Source organism: Macaca nemestrina, chromosome 12 (genome assembly GCF_043159975.1).
Source record: "Macaca nemestrina isolate mMacNem1 chromosome 12, mMacNem.hap1, whole genome shotgun sequence".
Classification (NCBI taxonomy): Eukaryota; Metazoa; Chordata; class Mammalia; order Primates; family Cercopithecidae; genus Macaca; species Macaca nemestrina.
In genome coordinates this window covers 19795510-19812647 of record NC_092136.1, presented here as the reverse complement: position 1 = coordinate 19812647, position 17138 = coordinate 19795510, and the positions used below count along the sequence as shown (strand labels likewise).

At 51.1% G+C, this 17138-nt stretch overlaps 1 protein-coding gene across 1 annotated transcript in view; it reads left to right on the top strand.

Annotated features, from left to right (window-relative positions):
* LOC105471649 (cryptochrome circadian regulator 2) overlaps window positions 1-16533 on the top strand; it is a 38271-nt gene extending 21738 nt beyond the window's left edge. The window contains exons 7-12 of the mRNA XM_011724223.3: window positions 2076-2387; window positions 2623-2774; window positions 2900-3102; window positions 3409-3501; window positions 4655-4796; window positions 14197-16533. Coding sequence (XP_011722525.2) covers window positions 2076-2387; window positions 2623-2774; window positions 2900-3102; window positions 3409-3501; window positions 4655-4794 — 900 coding nt within the window. The 3' untranslated portion in view covers window positions 4795-4796; window positions 14197-16533. The remainder of the gene's footprint in view (window positions 1-2075; window positions 2388-2622; window positions 2775-2899; window positions 3103-3408; window positions 3502-4654; window positions 4797-14196) is intronic.
* The last annotated feature ends 605 nt before the right edge of the window (window positions 16534-17138 follow it).

The window sequence follows — 17138 nt, the reverse complement described above, 5'->3', positions numbered from 1 at the left end:
TGGTGGACGGGGGCAAGGTCCCCAGGGTGACAGGCATGGAGAGGGTGAGGCTGGAGCCAGTCTGAAGTGGAAGAGCATAGCTGCCCACTCTGGGGCTGTGTCCACAGCATTCAAAAGCAGAGTCCAGAAACAGCAGTTGCCCATCAGCGATGGAGGAGTGGTCTGGAGGGGCTGCACACAGAGCTGTGCTATATAGACAAGAAGCAAATAAGCCTGTGTTAACTGTCCCCAGGAGAGAGGGCAACACAGTCAACATTCAGAGTGATCACCTCATCTTGTGCCTGTTTTTTGTTTCTGTTGTTTAAGAGACAAAGTCTAGCTCTGTTACCCAGGCTAATGTAGTGTGACCTGATCACAGCTCACTGCAACCTCAGACTCCTAGGCTCAAGCAATCCCCCTGCCTCAGCCTCTCAAGTAGAGCTAATTTGTTAAATTCTTTGTAGAGATAGGGTATTGCTGTGTTGCCCAGGCTGGTCTCGAACTCCTGGGCACAAGCAATTATCCTCCCTTGGCCTCCCACAGTGCTGGGATTACAGCCGTGAGCCACCATGCCTAGCCGTTGTGTCTACATTTGTTTGTTTGTTTGTTTGCTTGCTTTTGAGACAGGATCTCATTCTGTTACCCAGGCCGGAGTGCAGTGGTGTGAACACAGCCCACTGCAGCCACAACCTTTCGGGCTCAGGTGATCCTCCTACCTCAGCCTCCCCGGTAGCTGGGACTATAGGTGCATGCCACCACACCTGGCTAATTTTTTGTATTTTTTTGTGGAAACTGGGTTTCACCATGTTGCCCAGGCTGGTCTCAAACTCCTGGGCTCAAGCCATCCACCCACCTCAGCCTCTCAAAGTGCTGGGATTACAGATGTGAGCCACCACACCTGGCTCTATCTACATTTTTTTTTTTTTTTTTTTTTTTTTTTTGAGACGGAGTCTCACGCTGTTGCCCAGGCTGGAGTGCAGTGGCGCGATCTCGGCTCACTGCAAGCTCCGCCTCCTGGGTTCACGCCATTCTCCTGCCTCAGCCTCCTGAGTAGCTGGGACTACAGGCGCCCGCCACCGCGCCCGGCTAATTTTTTGTATTTTTAGTAGAGACGGGGTTTCACTGTGGTCTCGATCTCCTGACCTTGTGATCCGCCCACCTCGGCCTCCCAAAGTGCTGGGATTACAGGCTTGAGCCACCGCGCCCGGCCTCTATCTACATTTTTTAATGTTATCTCCTTATCCTTGCCATTATTGAGATTTTGTGGCATGGAATGGCTTTGCCAGTTTGGTGAGTAATCTTGTGACTTTAGGGAAGTCATTATTTGCTTGGAGGTCTGATTTCTTAATTACCTTATGGCCCCAGATCCAGGCTGTGTGTATAACTTATTCAACCAAAATCCAGACTGAGCATTTTTCTTTCTTTTTTTTGAGATGGAGTCTCGCTCTGCCGCCCAGGCTGGAGGTGCAGTGGCGCAATCTCGGCTCACTGCAAGCTCCGCTTCCCAGGTTCATGCCATTCTGCTTCAGCCTCCCCAGTAGCTGGGACTACAGGCGCCCGCCACCACACCTGGCTAATTTTTTGTATTTTTTAGTAGAGATGGGGTTTCCCCATGTTAGCCAGGATGATCTCGATCTCCTGACCTTGTGATCCACCCGCCTCGGCCTCTCAAAGTGCTGGAATTACAGGTGTGAGCCACCACGTCCGGCCCAGACTGAGTATTTTTCATGTGTGCTGATAGGAAAACTCCTTTTGACTTTCTAGAAGGTGGACCCAAACAAGGAACTCTGAGGACAAGGAACATGACCAGCCTTGGGAAGTTTGAGTCCTAGTGTAGATTCGTGTGGTGAGGCCCCTTCCTGCTGCCCGGCCCTCTGTAGCTTTCCTCTTGCTCAGAGCAGTGGCACAATGCAGGCAGGGCCTGGGTGTTGCACCTGCAGGCACACTGTGCCACTTCTAGGGGATAGTCCCTCCACATCTGGGAGTTGAGCGCCAGGTCTGTGGAGGGCCCAGATTCCTTTGTAGAAGAGACCTGAGAGGCATCATGCTAAGAGCTGGGTGAGTGTTCGTATCCATGTGCAACCCCTACCCCTCAGGTGAAGCGGAACAGCACACCTCCCCTCTCCCTATTTGGGCAACTCCTGTGGCGAGAGTTCTTCTACACGGCAGCTACCAACAACCCCAGGTTTGACCGCATGGAGGGGAACCCCATCTGCATCCAGATTCCCTGGGACCGCAATCCTGAGGCCCTGGCCAAGTGGGCCGAGGGCAAGACAGGCTTCCCTTGGATCGATGCCATCATGACTCAACTGAGGCAGGAGGGCTGGATCCACCACCTGGCCCGGCACGCCGTGGCCTGCTTCCTGACCCGCGGGGACCTCTGGGTCAGCTGGGAGAGCGGGGTCCGGGTGAGTGCTCTCTCAGCGAAAAGCTGGCCTATACCCTCTGGTCAGGACCAGCAAAGGGCAGCCCCCTTCTGGGCTGAGGGATGGGGTGGGATTTCTGGGTCCAGGAGATCCCCTCCAGATCCTCTGTGGCTTGCCTTCAGCAGAAGGGCTCTGGCTCCTGGGGGCACTGTGGTGACTTGGGAAAAAACATGGCAGCAGGTCCCCAAGGAGGCTGATCATCCTCTCCCCTATCTAGGTATTTGATGAGCTGCTCCTGGATGCAGATTTCAGCGTGAACGCAGGCAGCTGGATGTGGCTGTCCTGCAGTGCTTTCTTCCAGCAGTTCTTCCACTGCTACTGCCCTGTGGGCTTCGGCCGTCGTACGGACCCCAGTGGAGACTACATCAGGTGAGGATGCAGACCACGCTCTCTGGCTTCTGACCACTGTGGCCTCCTACTAGGATGGGATACCCAGGGCCCTTTGAAGGAGGGTCTAGGTATGCTGATGGGTCATCTGGTGTGTCTTATTTCAGGCGATACCTGCCAAAATTGAAAGGGTTCCCCTCTCGATACATCTATGAACCCTGGAATGCCCCAGAGTCAATTCAGAAGGCAGCCAAGTGCATCATTGGTGTGGACTACCCACGGCCCATCGTCAACCATGCCGAGACCAGCCGGCTGAACATTGAACGAATGAAGCAGATTTACCAGCAGCTCTCGCGTTACCGGGGACTCTGTAAGGACACAAACACCTAGCTCACTGAAGGGAAGGACAGCACCTGCAGGCTCGGGGGTGCCAGATGGGGATGGCCAGATACTTGCAAAGGGAGGCTGAGTGCTTTCAGGTTGACACCTTCTCTGGGTATGGGACACTGCAGGCTGGGATGGACTGGGCCTCCCTGAGTAGTTGTGGGGCAGTGAGAAGAAATGGAACCTCAGTGTCTTGCTCCTATCCTCCCCACCCCAGCTTGCTTCATCCTTCCCTGTAACCCTCTGCAATCCTGCGGGATGGCACTCTGATTACTCCCCGCCTCTCTCCCAGGTCTACTGGCATCGGTCCCTTCCTGTGTGGAAGACCTCAGTCACCCTGTGGCAGAGCCCAGCTCGAGCCAGGCCGGGAGCGTGAACAGTGCAGGTGAGCAGCAGCAGCCCACCTCCAATGGCCTCCTGTGGCCTGTGCCAGCACTTCAGTCATTCAGGACTGAGGCCAGAAGGAGGCCTTGCCCAATGGAGCTTATATTCCACCCAGGGCAGTCAGATAGTAAAGGAACCAAGTCGGATCATTTCAGATAACCAGTGCTTTGGAGGAAAAGAAAGTCAAGTGCCTTGACAGAGGGACTGGGAAAGAAAAGTTTCTTCTGTGTCACTTGAGATTGGAGTAGTCGGGGAACACCTCTGTAAGCAGAGACCCACGTCATGAGCAGTAGCCAGGCCTGCCACACACTGAGAAAATACCATTCCAGACAGAAGGAGTAGCAAGAAAAAGCTCATAAGCAGTACCAAGCTTAGCCCATTCAAGGAACCGAAGGGAGGTCAGTGTGGCAGCATGTCCCAGTGAGGAGCTGGGGAAATGAGGACAAGATACAGCATGAGCAGCATGTGGCAGACCCGATGTCCAAGACGAGGACTAGGATTCAGCCTTCAGTGCACTGAAGGATGGTCAGTAGGGCAGGGCATCATTGGACTTAGGTCTGAAAAAACTCCCTGGCCTGCTGGGTAGAGATTGGACAGTGTAGGCCAGAGTGGGCATAGGGAGGCCAAAGAGGAGGCAGCACAGACAGGGTGGTGGCCACACAGAGAAAGACTGGACAGATTTGCTGCATTTGGAGCCGCCTCCCTTCTTGGGGATGAAGATGAGTAACATGAGATGGCACGAACACGGGTTTTTCTAGTTGGGCCAGCTAGGCTGCTTCCATGGGCAGCATGCCTCCTTCTCAGGGGCCCTGCTCTTTGCTGCTCAGGGAGGCTGATTCAGGGTTGCAGAGGGAATGCCTCACCTTCAAAGCAAGGACAGCAGGCAGGCCAAGTCAGTCTCTGGCCCATAGCCCATGCCATTTGGGGCCCAAAAGCTGGCCCTGCTACCAGCAGGCCTGCTCGGTCATGTTCTCCTTGCACATTTCCAGGCAGTCACTGCTGAAAGCAAGGCCGAGGGGCAAGTCTGAGGAGCAGCATGCTGGCATTCCATTGATGAGTGTGCTACCTGTCCCCTAAAGACCGCTGCTGCATAGTGTGGGGTCAGTTTGGCTGCATGCACAGTCTGTGTGACCCTTTGACACGCTTCCCTACAGGCCCAAGACCACTACCCAGTGGCCCAGCATCCCCCAAACGCAAGCTGGAAGCAGCTGAGGAACCACCTGGTGAAGAACTCAGCAAACGGGCGAAGGTGGCAGAGTTGCCAACCCCAGAGCTGCCAAGCAAGGATGCCTGAGAGTGAGTGACAGCAGTCTAGATTCAACCTCAGGAAGGAAGGTGGGAGCGGGGGTGCCTACTGCCCTGCCAGCTGAAGGTTAAAACATAACAAACTAGATGAAAATCTGGTGGGACCACCCAATGCTCAGCCACTAAAGCTTTACCATTTTACAGTGGCAGCCGGGTTCAGTCCTGGCTTAGGGAATGAGTACTTTCTGGATCATATCCGTGTGACCCTTACCATTGGGCCTGCTGTGGTGGCTCGTGCTAGGATTACTAGCACCTTGGGAGGCCAAAGTGGGAGGATCGCTTGAGGCCAGGAGTTCAAGACCAACCTGGCCAAACCAACATAGTGAGACTCCATCTCTAAAAACAATAATAATAACAATCTGGTGGGACTGCATGACTTTTAGGATTTCAGCTCAAAAATCCCACCATTCTGACTTTTATCAGAGATTTAAAAGTCAAGCCCTTTTCTGGGTTTTTTTTTTTTTTTTTTTTTTGCTAGCTAAGGGAAAAAGGGAGGCATAGGGGCGAGGGGTGGCCCTTTCTACCTATTAAAGTGAGTCATGCTCAACAAAAAGAAAGCTGAGACCTGTGTGTGAAGCAGTGGGGAAAAGGCCCATTGCAGGGTCTGAGGCTGCTCCAGGCCCCCTGCTCTCCGACAGGCTGTGTTCTGTAGGCCAGCCAGTGGAGGGCAGCACTGACCTTGAGAAGCCTGGACAGAGGGCTGTGCTGTGTCTCACTCGGTCCAGCCCTGCCTGAGGACCAGTAGACGCAATCTGTCATCATCTTTGCTTTTACGGCCTCTCCTCCCTTCTCACCCGTCCTGTGGCCTCAGCTCTGCACCTCCCTGGCAGCGCTCATCTTGGAAGCCTCCCGAATGTCGTCAAAACACTGGCTTCTCCTTTCCCAGAGCAGGAAGGGCCTTTTATGCCCCTCTTGGGGAAATGTAATTTCCTGTCCCCTCTGAGTCATCGTCTCAGGCTGTTCCTTATGCACCGTGTCTTCGTCATGGAGGGTGACTTTTCTCCATGGAGCTGATAGGTTCTTTTTATCAGATCCCTCTTTCTTCAGGGGCCAGGCTGCAGCCATCTGGTTTGAGTGTCTGGATTTGTGTGCTCACTGAGATGGGCATTTGATGCCTGCACCCTTCACCTTTTCCGGGCTCTTTGACATAGTCATTGCTGATGGACAGATGTGTGCTGTCTTGTTCCTGGGAGTACCAGCAACCTGCTACTCTCTCGGTTATCTCTTAGCTCTGTGATACTAAGCAGAGTTCATCCTGTATTACAAATTTGGAACTTGCCAGGCTGACACTCTGATTTTCGGATGAGAGGACCAAAGAACAGAGAGGTTAAATGTCTGGGTCAAGGTTGCTTAGTAAGTTAATGGTGTCCAATTCAACATGAAATTGTTGCCAGCAGGTGGGTGAAGAAGGGGGAGCATTAAACATATAAAATGTGATGTGCTGTCCAGCCACAAGAATTGAACAGTCTGCTTAGATAAAAAGGAGCAATAACCTAGAATTCCTGGATAAATGATACAGACTATACAAGCTTAGCAGAAGGGAGCTGGTGTGGTCTGGAACAATCAGGAAACACATCACAGAAGTTTGCACCAGGGGGCCTGAAAAGTGAATTGGATTCAGGCAGTGAGCAGGGCACTTAGAACAAGAAAAACAGCTGAAGGTTTATGTGATCTTGTACAAATGACTTAACTGCTATGAGACTCAGTTTCCTCACCTATAAATTAGGTTGCTGTTGCATCAATTAAATGATTAAATCTGGGCCGGGCGCAGTGGCTCATGCCTATAATCCCAGCAGTTTGGGAGGCTGAGGTGGGTGGATCACCTGAGGCTGGGAGTTCAAGACCAGCCTCACCAACTTGGAGAAACCCAATGTCTACTAAAAATAGAAAATTAGCTGGAATGGTAGCACATGCCTGTAATTCCAGCTACTCGGGAGGCTGAGGCAAGAGAATCGCCTGAACCTGGGAGGCAGAGGTTGCAGTGAGCTGAGATTGTGCCATTGCACTCTAGCCTGGGTGATGAGCAAAACTCCGTCTCAAAAAAAAAAAAAAATTAAATCTGTATGTGTCAGCTAGAAATGTAGGGGTCTGCTAATAATAGAAAGCTCAATTACTGTGGCTAAAACAAATAGGGGCTTATTTTTCTTACCTAACAAGGGACCCAGAAATAGTGTTGGTGGTCTGGGCTTGGATGGCAGCCCCCGCTTCAGCCATCAATTCTTGATCAAAGAGGAAAGAGAAGGGACAGCAAGGGCAGCTGCACTCCTTCCGTACACATATCAAGAGCTCATACTTTGCCAGACATCGTTCCAGGCATTGGGGGATGTGGTTGTGTACAAGCCTGGCATTGTCCCTTCCCCCTTGGGTGCGTATTAGTGGAAGGAGACAGACAGTAAACAAATAAATATTTAAAATTTCAACAGGCCAGCCGGGCATGGTGGCTCATGCTTGTAATCCCAGCACTTTGGGAGGCTGAGGCGGGTGGATCACGAGGTCAGGAGTTTGAGACCAGCCTGGCCAAGATGGTGAAATCCCGTCTCTACTAAAAACACAAAAATTAGCCAGGCGTGGTGGCAGGTGCCTGTAGTCCCAGCTACTTGGGAGGCTGAGGCAGGGGAATCACTTGAACCCAGGAGGCGGACGTTGCAGTGAGCTGAGATCACGCCATTGCACTCCAGCCTGGGTGACAGAGCGAGACTCAGTCTCACCAAAAAAAAAAAAAAAGAGGCCGTAAGTGCTATGAAAACAATAAAATAAAGCTGGGTAAGAAAGTAAGGTCAGGCACAGAAGAGGTTGCAGTTCTGTGTTATAAGGGTCCCGGGACCATACTTGGAGAATCACTGACTTAGACCAATCAAAATCCATTTTCTGGGCCAGGCCCATTGCCTCCTCAACACATTTTAGGTTCTGTTAACCAGGAAGTGTGGATACTGGTAGACGGCTAACGGTGACTGCGTAATAGGCAAGACACTTCTCAAGTGTGTGGCTCGTAAGTCCTTGGTAAGCAGCAATTATTATAGGTATTGTTATGATTATTATTGTAGAGGAACACAAGGTTACAGTTGGGTCCGATGATGGACGGTTGTAAATGGCAGGCATGTGAGTCTGCTGGTGTACTCTCTGGGAGTGAAGAAACATTTTGGAACAGGAATGATCAAATTGGCATTTTGGGAGGATGAATTAGGCATTGGGCTAGGACCTGCAGAGGAACAGGTGGGAGCGAGAAAGCCAGTTGAGAGGCTTGGCAGTGATTCCAAGGGAAGACATGACCGGTGCAGAGGTAAGCACCCATCTCTTGCCCTGGAGTCCAGAAGATTGTCGGCCTACTGGGATTTTAAGGACTGATTCTTGAGGTTTACTCTGCCCTCCAGTGGTGGCTCAGTGGGGAGTTAGACCAGCTAGACTGTGAAGGTTGGGGGTCCAGAGGTCAGAGGACTTGGGGAGGTGCAGACTTCCCTCCAAGACAGACTAGGGAGGAACAGCTGAAAGGAGAGTATTCCATGTCTCACCATGTGCTGGCAGAGGCACCTGGGCCTAAAGATGCTTAGCATCCTCATCTGTAAAACGGTGATAATAGCATCTTGTCACCTGCCCTACCCATCAAGCTTACATGTTAGGGAAAGAAAATGAAAAACCACATGTGAAAAGTCTTTGAATATGTAAAATGCACTATACAAATGGAATCACATTATCATCTTGCACTTTCTTATCCGGGTGTCTTTGATTATGTTGGGGTTACTTCAGTCAGAGCCAGCACCCTGAGCTGAATGGACTACAGAGCTGTGGCTATGTAGCCCAAATTAGTATCATATTATATTGGGTGGGGTGGGGGTTGGGGAGACTTGTCCCTTTGTCCCCCATTTCCTCTGTCATTTTAAATTGTGTGACTTTGGCCTGGATCCATAGCTCTTCTGCCATGCTTTAGGTGCAAGATGTGAATAGTCGTTCTTCCCCAGCCTGAAGGCTACATCCTGGGCCTTTTGAGGTCTCCTTTAGCTCTGAGCCCTATAGTTCTGGATTCTGTTTTTCTAATGCCTCAGACCTGTGGCAGTGTACAGGGTGGACAGTCACTTAAAATTTAAACTGATCTGGTAGGAAAACATGGCCTCCAATCAGTAGGTTCCACACTTACCTCAAATCCACACCAGCTGTCTGTTCTGCTTTAAGTTTTATTTTACAGCATTCGCTAAACTGAAAAACAAGCCAGCCCCCAAATAGCTATTGTTTCAAATGGTTCCCCATAATCCCCAAAGCTGCTGACTGCTTCGGATTCCATTAGCCTTGAATTGTGTACAGATTTCTCTCATTGGTCCAATTATTTTACCGTGGGGAGAACAGCTCACGTGTTCCATTTGCCCTTCTGCTGGTACAGACTGATCTGTGGAGAGAAGCCCCATTGAATACAAAAGGTTCCTGGCCAAGGATCACCTCTTCCCCTCCCCCGCCAGCTTTTGTTGGCCCTGCAGTAAGCCTGACCGGGTAAATCATCAAGTAAAACCTGACTTCTGGATTCTCCTTGATGTCTTTTTGACACTAGTTTAGTTGTATACTCTGTCCTTGTAAGGTGAAAGGCACTAGCAATTGGTAAAATGCTAAATAGTGGAAGTAGAGGCAGTGTGGCATTGGCCAAAAAGCCCTGCGTTACACTCAGACCAGTGTCTGCATCCCAGACCTGCCAGCGTTACACTCAAGCCAGTGTCTGCGTCCCAGACCTGCCCGCATTACACTCAAGCCAGTGTCTGCGCCCCAGACCTTCCCACATTACACTCAGACCAGTGTCTGCGTCCCAGACCTGCCCACATTACACTCAAGCCAGTGTCTGCGTCCCAGACCTGCCCGCATTACACTCAGGCCAGTGTCTGCGTCCCAGACCTGCCAACATTACACTCAGACCAGTGTCTGCGTCCCAGACCTGCGAGCATTACACGCAGGCCAGCGTCTGCATCCCAGACCTGCCCGCATTACACTCAGGCCAGCGTCTGCGTCCCAGACCTGCCCGCATTACACTCAGGCCAGTGTCTGCATCCCAAACCTGCCCACATTACACTCAGGCCAGTGTCTGCGTCCCAGACCTGCCCGCGCAGACCTGCCCGCATTACACTCAGACCAGCGTCTGCGTCCCAGACCTGCCAGCATTACACACAGGCCAGCGTCTGCGTCCCAGACCTGCGAGCATTACACGCAGGCCAGCGTCTGCGTCCCAGACCTGCCCGCATTACACTCAGGCCAGCCTCTGTGTCCCAGACCTGACCGCATTACAATCAGGCCGGCGTCTGCGTCCCAGACCTGCCCACATTACACTCAGACCAGCGTCTGCGTCCCAGACCTGCCCGCATTACACTCAAGCCAGTGTCTGCGTCCCAGACCTGCCCGCATTACACTCAGGCCAGTGTCTGCGTCCCAGACCTGCCCGCATTACACTCAGGCCAGTGTCTGTGTCCCAGATCTGCCACTTGCCTGTTGTGAGACTCCACCCAAATAGTCTCACCTCTCTGATTCTCAGTTCCTGCCTTGAAAATAAGAAGTTTAGACTCATGTCCCCTAGCGCTTTCCCTGGTACTTCATAAGTAGACGTTGACTGATGGCTGTCCCTTCCACTTTCTTGCATGATCTGCATGCTGTGGGAGGGATAAAGGTGTGGTTGACCTGAGGAATGAGACTGAGCTAAGAGCTTCAGCTCTCTTTCCCATCCAGGCCCAGCTGTACTTCCCTGGCCCTCACTTGGAAGCAGGTAGCAAACCCTCTGCCTTTCCCAAGCTCTTGGGCACTGTGCCTTGCCCAATATGATGGGGAGAGGGAAACATTGAGACTCAGTGACAGTCTGCAAACAAAGTTTCCTCCAAACCATCAGCTGTTGTGGACCCTCTGCCAGCATAAACTCATGCCTGCACACGTGCATCCACCCCACCAGGGTGAGGAGCATAGGGATGGGCGGACTTATACACTTGGGTTCTTGAGAGCATCTAGTAGATGGGAAGGGGTGTGAGGGCAAAGGTACCCAGGAGGCCATGCTAACTAACATTGGGGTGCAGAGGGAGACAGTCATTCCACTACTTTTTGTTCTAGTTACGTCTGTGTTTCTTGTATTAATGACAGGTTGGAAGAGTTGAACAACTAAGATATTGATTTTTCAGTGAATGTTTTATGAGTTAGTTTCTCCCTTGGTGCCTCCCCTTGGCTGTTCTTCCCTTCCCTGTAGTCCCGCTGTCATCATTTTTCTGCAAGACTTCATTTGATTTCCCCAGACCCCTTTTTCTACAGACACATGCCCTACCTTGAGGACAAGAGCACAGCACCAACTAGTTATCTGCTGATCAAGCAGCTTGAGTAACTAGTGGAATAGGCCTTTGACTAGCTTTGCAGGCAAGGCCAAGCTGGTTCTTCTAAACATTGGTTTTCTGCGTTGGTAGATTTGAAACCATCATAGAGGGACTTGGGTGACTAGGGCTTATCTGAGGCCAGGACACTGCCACCTCCCTTCATTAGCGTGCCCAAAACTAACTGGTGCTGAAGTCAACATATGTCTGAATTGTTATTATATCCACCTGACTATACCTCACCCCCTTATCTTCTAAGCTTAGACATTGGTTCTTAAACCCTGTTTGGGTTACTCCCCACTTTGGAAAGTCTGATGGAGGATGGAACCCATACCCAGAAAACTGCATATGTTCACACACAGAGAGGAATGTGCACATCACTCCAGAGGCTCCATGGACTGCCCCAAAGCCTATCCTTGGACTCCTTAAGGCCCAGGAACCCCAGATTAATAGCAGTTATTCTAAGGAGTCTTCATGCACTCTTTATCTTCCCCCATCCCTGAAAATGGATAAAACACACACAAAAAAATGGAGGTGTTGGGTAACGAGGACCTTTTTTGGTATATCCTGTAATCCTGAGTTTTCTATTTCAGAAGAATAGCCATCTCTTTAGTTTAACAACAGGGGCCAGAGAGAGCCCTGTGTGTGGAGTATACACTCAAAATCAGCATATTTCAATAAACACATGTACACCTTAATAATACATACATTTATTTGCAAAAAAAAAATGGCTAGCTTATTATAGTACAAGCTTAAAGGGAAAAATTATTGAAAATAACACACATGTTAAAGAATAAAACACAGAACCAGGTGCGGTGGCTCATGCCTGTAATCCCAGCACTTTGGCAGGCCAAGGTGGGCAGATCACCTGAGATCAGGAGTTCAAGACCAGCCTGGGCAACATAGTGAAACCCCATCTCTACTAAAATACAAAAATTAGTCAGGTGTGGTGGTGGGTGTCTGTAGTCCCAGCTACTCGGGAGGCGAGGCAGGAGAATTGCTTCAATCTGGGAGGCAGAGGTTGCAGTGAGCCAAGATCACACCACTGCACTCTAGCCTGGACAATAGAGCAAGACTCTGTCTATTTAAAAAAAAAAAAGGCCAGGCTCGATGGCTCACGCCTGTAATCCCAGCACTTAGGGAGGCCAAAGTGGGTGGATCACCTGAGGTCAGGAGTTCGAGACCAGCCTGACTGACATGGAGAAACCCCATCTCTACTAAAAATACAAAATTAACTGGGTGTGGTGGTGCATGCCTGTAATCCTAGCTACTCAGGAGGCTGAGGCAGGAGAATCGCTTGAACCCGGAAGGCGGAAGTTGCAGTGAGCCAAGATCGCGCCATTGCACTCCAGCCTAGGTGACGAGAGTGAAACTCTGTCTCAAAAAAAAAAAAAAAAGAATAAGACACAGTACTGACCTATACAGGTACCCACTCTTATGTCTGCTCTTTATTTTGCCCAGCTTCCAGATAAATTATCATCAGATAAAATCTGCTTCAGATTTAGTATGTGGCCTTAAAAGCATCGCATGTGTCAGAAGACTAATACTGAATCCTTGCCTCCAATGTCTTTGACTTTAAGAGCATGTTCCCTTTTTGAATAACAGCTTAACTCACATGTATGTCTGTTGGATATTAGTCTTCATGCTGCCATGTTGAATTTCTTCTAAAAGTCTTCCCCAAAAGTCTTAATGAGCAATACTATCATATAGAGATTATTTGCTGGTAAAAATACAGATTTGAGAATCAGACAGATGTGGATTTCCTTCTTGGCTCTGCCACTTATGAATGCTGTTGTCCTGGGCAAGTTCCTTCTCCTCTCTGGTTTCTGTTTTCTCAACAAAAATGGAGGGCAAGCTTCAAGGTTACTGGGATCTCAAGTTTGTTAGTCTGCTCAGGCTGCCATGACAAAGTACCACAGACTGGGTGGCTTAATCAACAGAAATCTGTCCTCTCACTGTTTTGGAGGCTAGAAGTCTGAGATCAAAATGTTGCCAGGGTTGGCTTCTTTTCTTCTGAGGCTCCTCTCTGTGGTTTATAAGCAGCCATCTTCTCCGTATATCTTCACATGGTCTTCCTTCTGTACTGTTTGGGTCTAAATTTCCTCTTCCTTTAAGGACACCAGTCATATTGGATTAGGGCCCGCACTAATGACCTCATTTAACTTAATTACCTCTGTAAAGACCCTGTCTCCAAATACAGTCACCTTCTGGGGTACTGGGAGTTAGGACTTCAATATAAAAATTTTGTGGGGGGCAGAATTCAGCCGTAGCACAAGTGTATAGTACCTGACCCACGGCAGGCTTAGCAAGCCTACTTATTACCTACCTCACCCACATTTAAACTGCACAAACTTTTAATGGGACGCTGTGTGTCTCTGTAGACTCTCAGACACACTAAACCTATTTAAACAGATAACCCAGCATTGTGACAGGCACACCCTGTCCTTCCTTTGTTATCAGGGATGAAGCTGTTTCTTCTCTTTGCCCCAGATTCCGGATGTCATAAATCTTTAAAATGAGTCATCCTTGTGTCTCCTCTCTCCCTCCTGCCCCCACAATCTTCCAGCACTGTGCCAGGGTGCTTTCATCTATATGTGGAAATGTGCTCACCTGCTGATTCTAAACTCAGTCATTGCCTTACTCTTCAAAATTACTGGTCCCAGTGGGCTTCTCTTCCAGCCATTTTTTCCTGATTCTCCATCTCTGGCAGCAGCTGCTGTGCCTTGATTCAGAAGCTGCCCTTGTCATATCTGAGCAAGTATCCCCCAAGGCTTCACGTGACTCTCACATAGCCTTCTCCTCCTCCTCCTCCTCTACTGCCCGCAGCCCTGGGTGGAGGGCCTGCAGTGGGGAGCTTGTCCTGCATCAGCACTTCGGAGGGGCAGTATTCTCTCATCCCAGTGGCATCCCAGCAACAACCTGTGCCCAGGTACCATGGCCCTTTCAGCTCACTCTTTCAGTTCTTCCCAGTTCCCACTCTGAGTGTCCCCGGAGAAGCAGCCAGAGGAGCTTGTGTCCCTGGGCAACTGAGCAGCCTCCTGAATGCTCCTTTTGCACTTGTTTTTCTCTTCCAGCTGCAGAGCCCTTGCTCCGTGAGCAAAGCCTGGGTGCCCAAGCAGCCACCGCGGCAGCAGAGTACAACCTGCAGAGAAGCTGATCACCGGGCAGAGAGAGAGCGAGCATGTGTGTGTGTGTATGCGCGTGTGCAGAGGAGGGAGTGGTGTGCCTGTTTGCGTGTGCATGCATCTGTTGACACTCGTGATTCTGAATGTTGCCTGGGCTAGGAGAGTACCTGTAGCACACCAGTGCTGTTTCCCGGCCTCCAGACACAAGACTCGAGGTTATGGCAGTGACTTTCAGCCGAGACCTGTCCCTGCAAGCCAGCTGCCTTGTCTGAACAGAACCTAGTGGTAGGACCCTAGCAGGGATTCTGGCATCTGCCTCCCTAGACCTCCTTCCCTCCCTCCTCACGTCAGACTGTGGAGCAGGAGGGCAGCAGTTCTGGCTGTTGTCCAAAGCATGGGATTCTGGAGGCAGCCAGAGCCCTGCTGAGTTCCTGCTTTCTGACTTGGAGGCTGAGCAGGCCAGAGTGGATGGATGCTGTCCAGACGTAGCCACCTGGCCTCTCTTTCTTATTTTAAAATTCTCTGCTACTGGGCTCAGTCCCAGGCCCTTCCTTGGGCATCTGGGACTGAGCATGTGAGGCCATAGACAGATCTAAAAAGTTTCCACCACCCTACAGAAGTACATGCAGATACCTGACTGGTGTGGGATATGCCTGGTACTGTAATAGGAGCCTAAGACAGCACAGCTACCTTTTCAGGATTTAGAACCTAAGTTAGAATCCCAGCTGTCACGGTTCCTTTCCCAGAAGCTGAGAGCCAGCCTCAGAGCTTACGCAGGAGCTGTGGAGGGGCCAGGGTCAAACTCAGTCACTCTACCAGGAGGAGCCCAGGTTCCAGTGGCATAAGGTCCCCTGGTTTCTCTGGCCACACTCCAAGGCACCACCACAGTGCTGCCAGTGAGGACAGCTGACACCCAGCCAGGGAAACCATTCTAGTCTTTGTTCTGTTGGCTTCCAGGGCCTACCCTGGACTTGTCAGCGTCCAGACTGCCGTGTCAGCTCTCCCAGTAGCTGAGCTCCAAGGACTCAGGTGGAGGGACTCAGGGATGGGGACTGCCAGGGGCAGTTGGCAAAAGTCCGAGCAGAGATTACACCCAGCACACCATCCCTTCCAGGAGCAGTAGGTGGGAGGTTTGACCCAGAGAAGCCAACCCTCGCATTCCAGGAGTGGCCTGTGCCTCCCACCTCTTCCTTCCCACTGCCAAAGGCCTGCGTTGAGAAAGATGTCATGGAAAGGACAATAGTGGCCAACGAGAGCAAGTCTTCCTTCCACCCTGTGGCCTGCACTTGAGCCACGAAGAGTGTGTGTGTGTATGTGGTATGTGTGTGTGTGTGTGTGTGTGTGGCTATGAGGCTGATTCCTGTTTGGATTTTTGTCCTCACATGTATCATTAAGCTGGCCTTTGGGCCATTTCCTTTCTACCTCCCCTGTGACCTTTCCTAGCCTCAGATCTGTTAATTCTTTTGGCCCCAGCCCGATCCCTCACTGTCCTCTGTCCTTGGACCAGAACCCTGGGGCCAGACCCATCTCCTGTAGCTGTCCACCACACTGACAGGCTTCTTCCTGAGATATCCTCAGGTTCTCTCAGCCAGAGAGCTGCCTTTAGAGCCCAACTGTTGTATGTATGTCACCCTCACTAGAAATGTCCCATCATCATTGGAGGGGAGCAGGGCACAGGGGATGGTGTGCATTCAGAGCGTTGGGTTGGGGGCTTCCCTGTTCCCTCAGCCCCAGCCGAGAGGAAAGAGTATCAGGGGCCATTGCCAGAAAGAGAGTAAAGCAAACCTGGAAGGACAAATCTGAGACCGTGGGAAGGCCAAAGGCTGAGGCCCAGATTCAGTATTCACTAGCAGTGCCTTCAGGTAGCAGGATGATTTCTTTTCCTGCCTGTCTGATGCTGGCTGTCTCCTAAGGTACAGGTTGGCAGAACCACCTCCCCCTACTTCTCCACCATCCCTGGCAGGCCAGCCCGTTCCCAGATCAACCTGTCAGTGCACTCCTGGAGGCAGTGTACTCCTGGAGCCAGGAGGGAGGGGCAGGGTGGAGAGGGTATGTCCAGTAGCCTGGAGCTCCACAGTGGCTTCATGCCTCCCTTCTCCCAGCTCAGGTGGCCCTGAGGGCTCCCTCCGAACAGTGCCCCAAATCCTGACCTAAGGGTCAGCATGGGGAAGAGATGGTTGCGGGCAAAATGCACTTTATAGAGATTTTCTATTGCTGGGAAAGTGTGTTTCTCCCATAGTTTGTTTGTGAATATTCACTTGTTTTATAAATGTCTGACCTGTCTGAGTAAGGTTGTGCTGTCGTCAATCTTGTGGGAGGTCTGGAAACCAGGGTTTTGGTAAGGCTGAGCCTGAATGAAGCTATCGGTCACCCCATCTTGGTTCTGTGGGAGTCAGGAGTCTCCTATTCCTCCTTAGGAAGGGAAGCAGCCAGAGCAGACTGGGGCAGCTTGGTCAAGAGTTGGTCCAGAGCTTGGTCAAGAGTTGGGGGTCAACTGGCCAGAATAGTACAGAGCACTCTGGGCCCAGAGTGAGGGTCCTGAGTGCCATCCTGCAGTGCCACCCAGCCTCGCAGCCCACTTAAACACCCCCAGGCTGGGGGTCAGTCAGTGCAGGGCCTTCTCCAGGCCCTCAATCCATCCTTTAATTCAGTGCAGCCACTTAAGCTGCAGCCCAGGGGTGAGCTGTGAGTAGGGGATGCAGACTCTCTGGCTGTGACTAGGTGGTTGAGATCTGCCCACAGCCAAGCCTAGAGTGCCTGGATGCTGGCTTTGTCTCCTGCCCCCCGGCCAGAGAATGGCACCTTTCTGTGCAGTGTGCTCTGCTTCCATGCTAGGGGATGCTAGCCTTGGACTGAAGGCTTTATTAGCTCACACCCCAACTTTGTGGGAA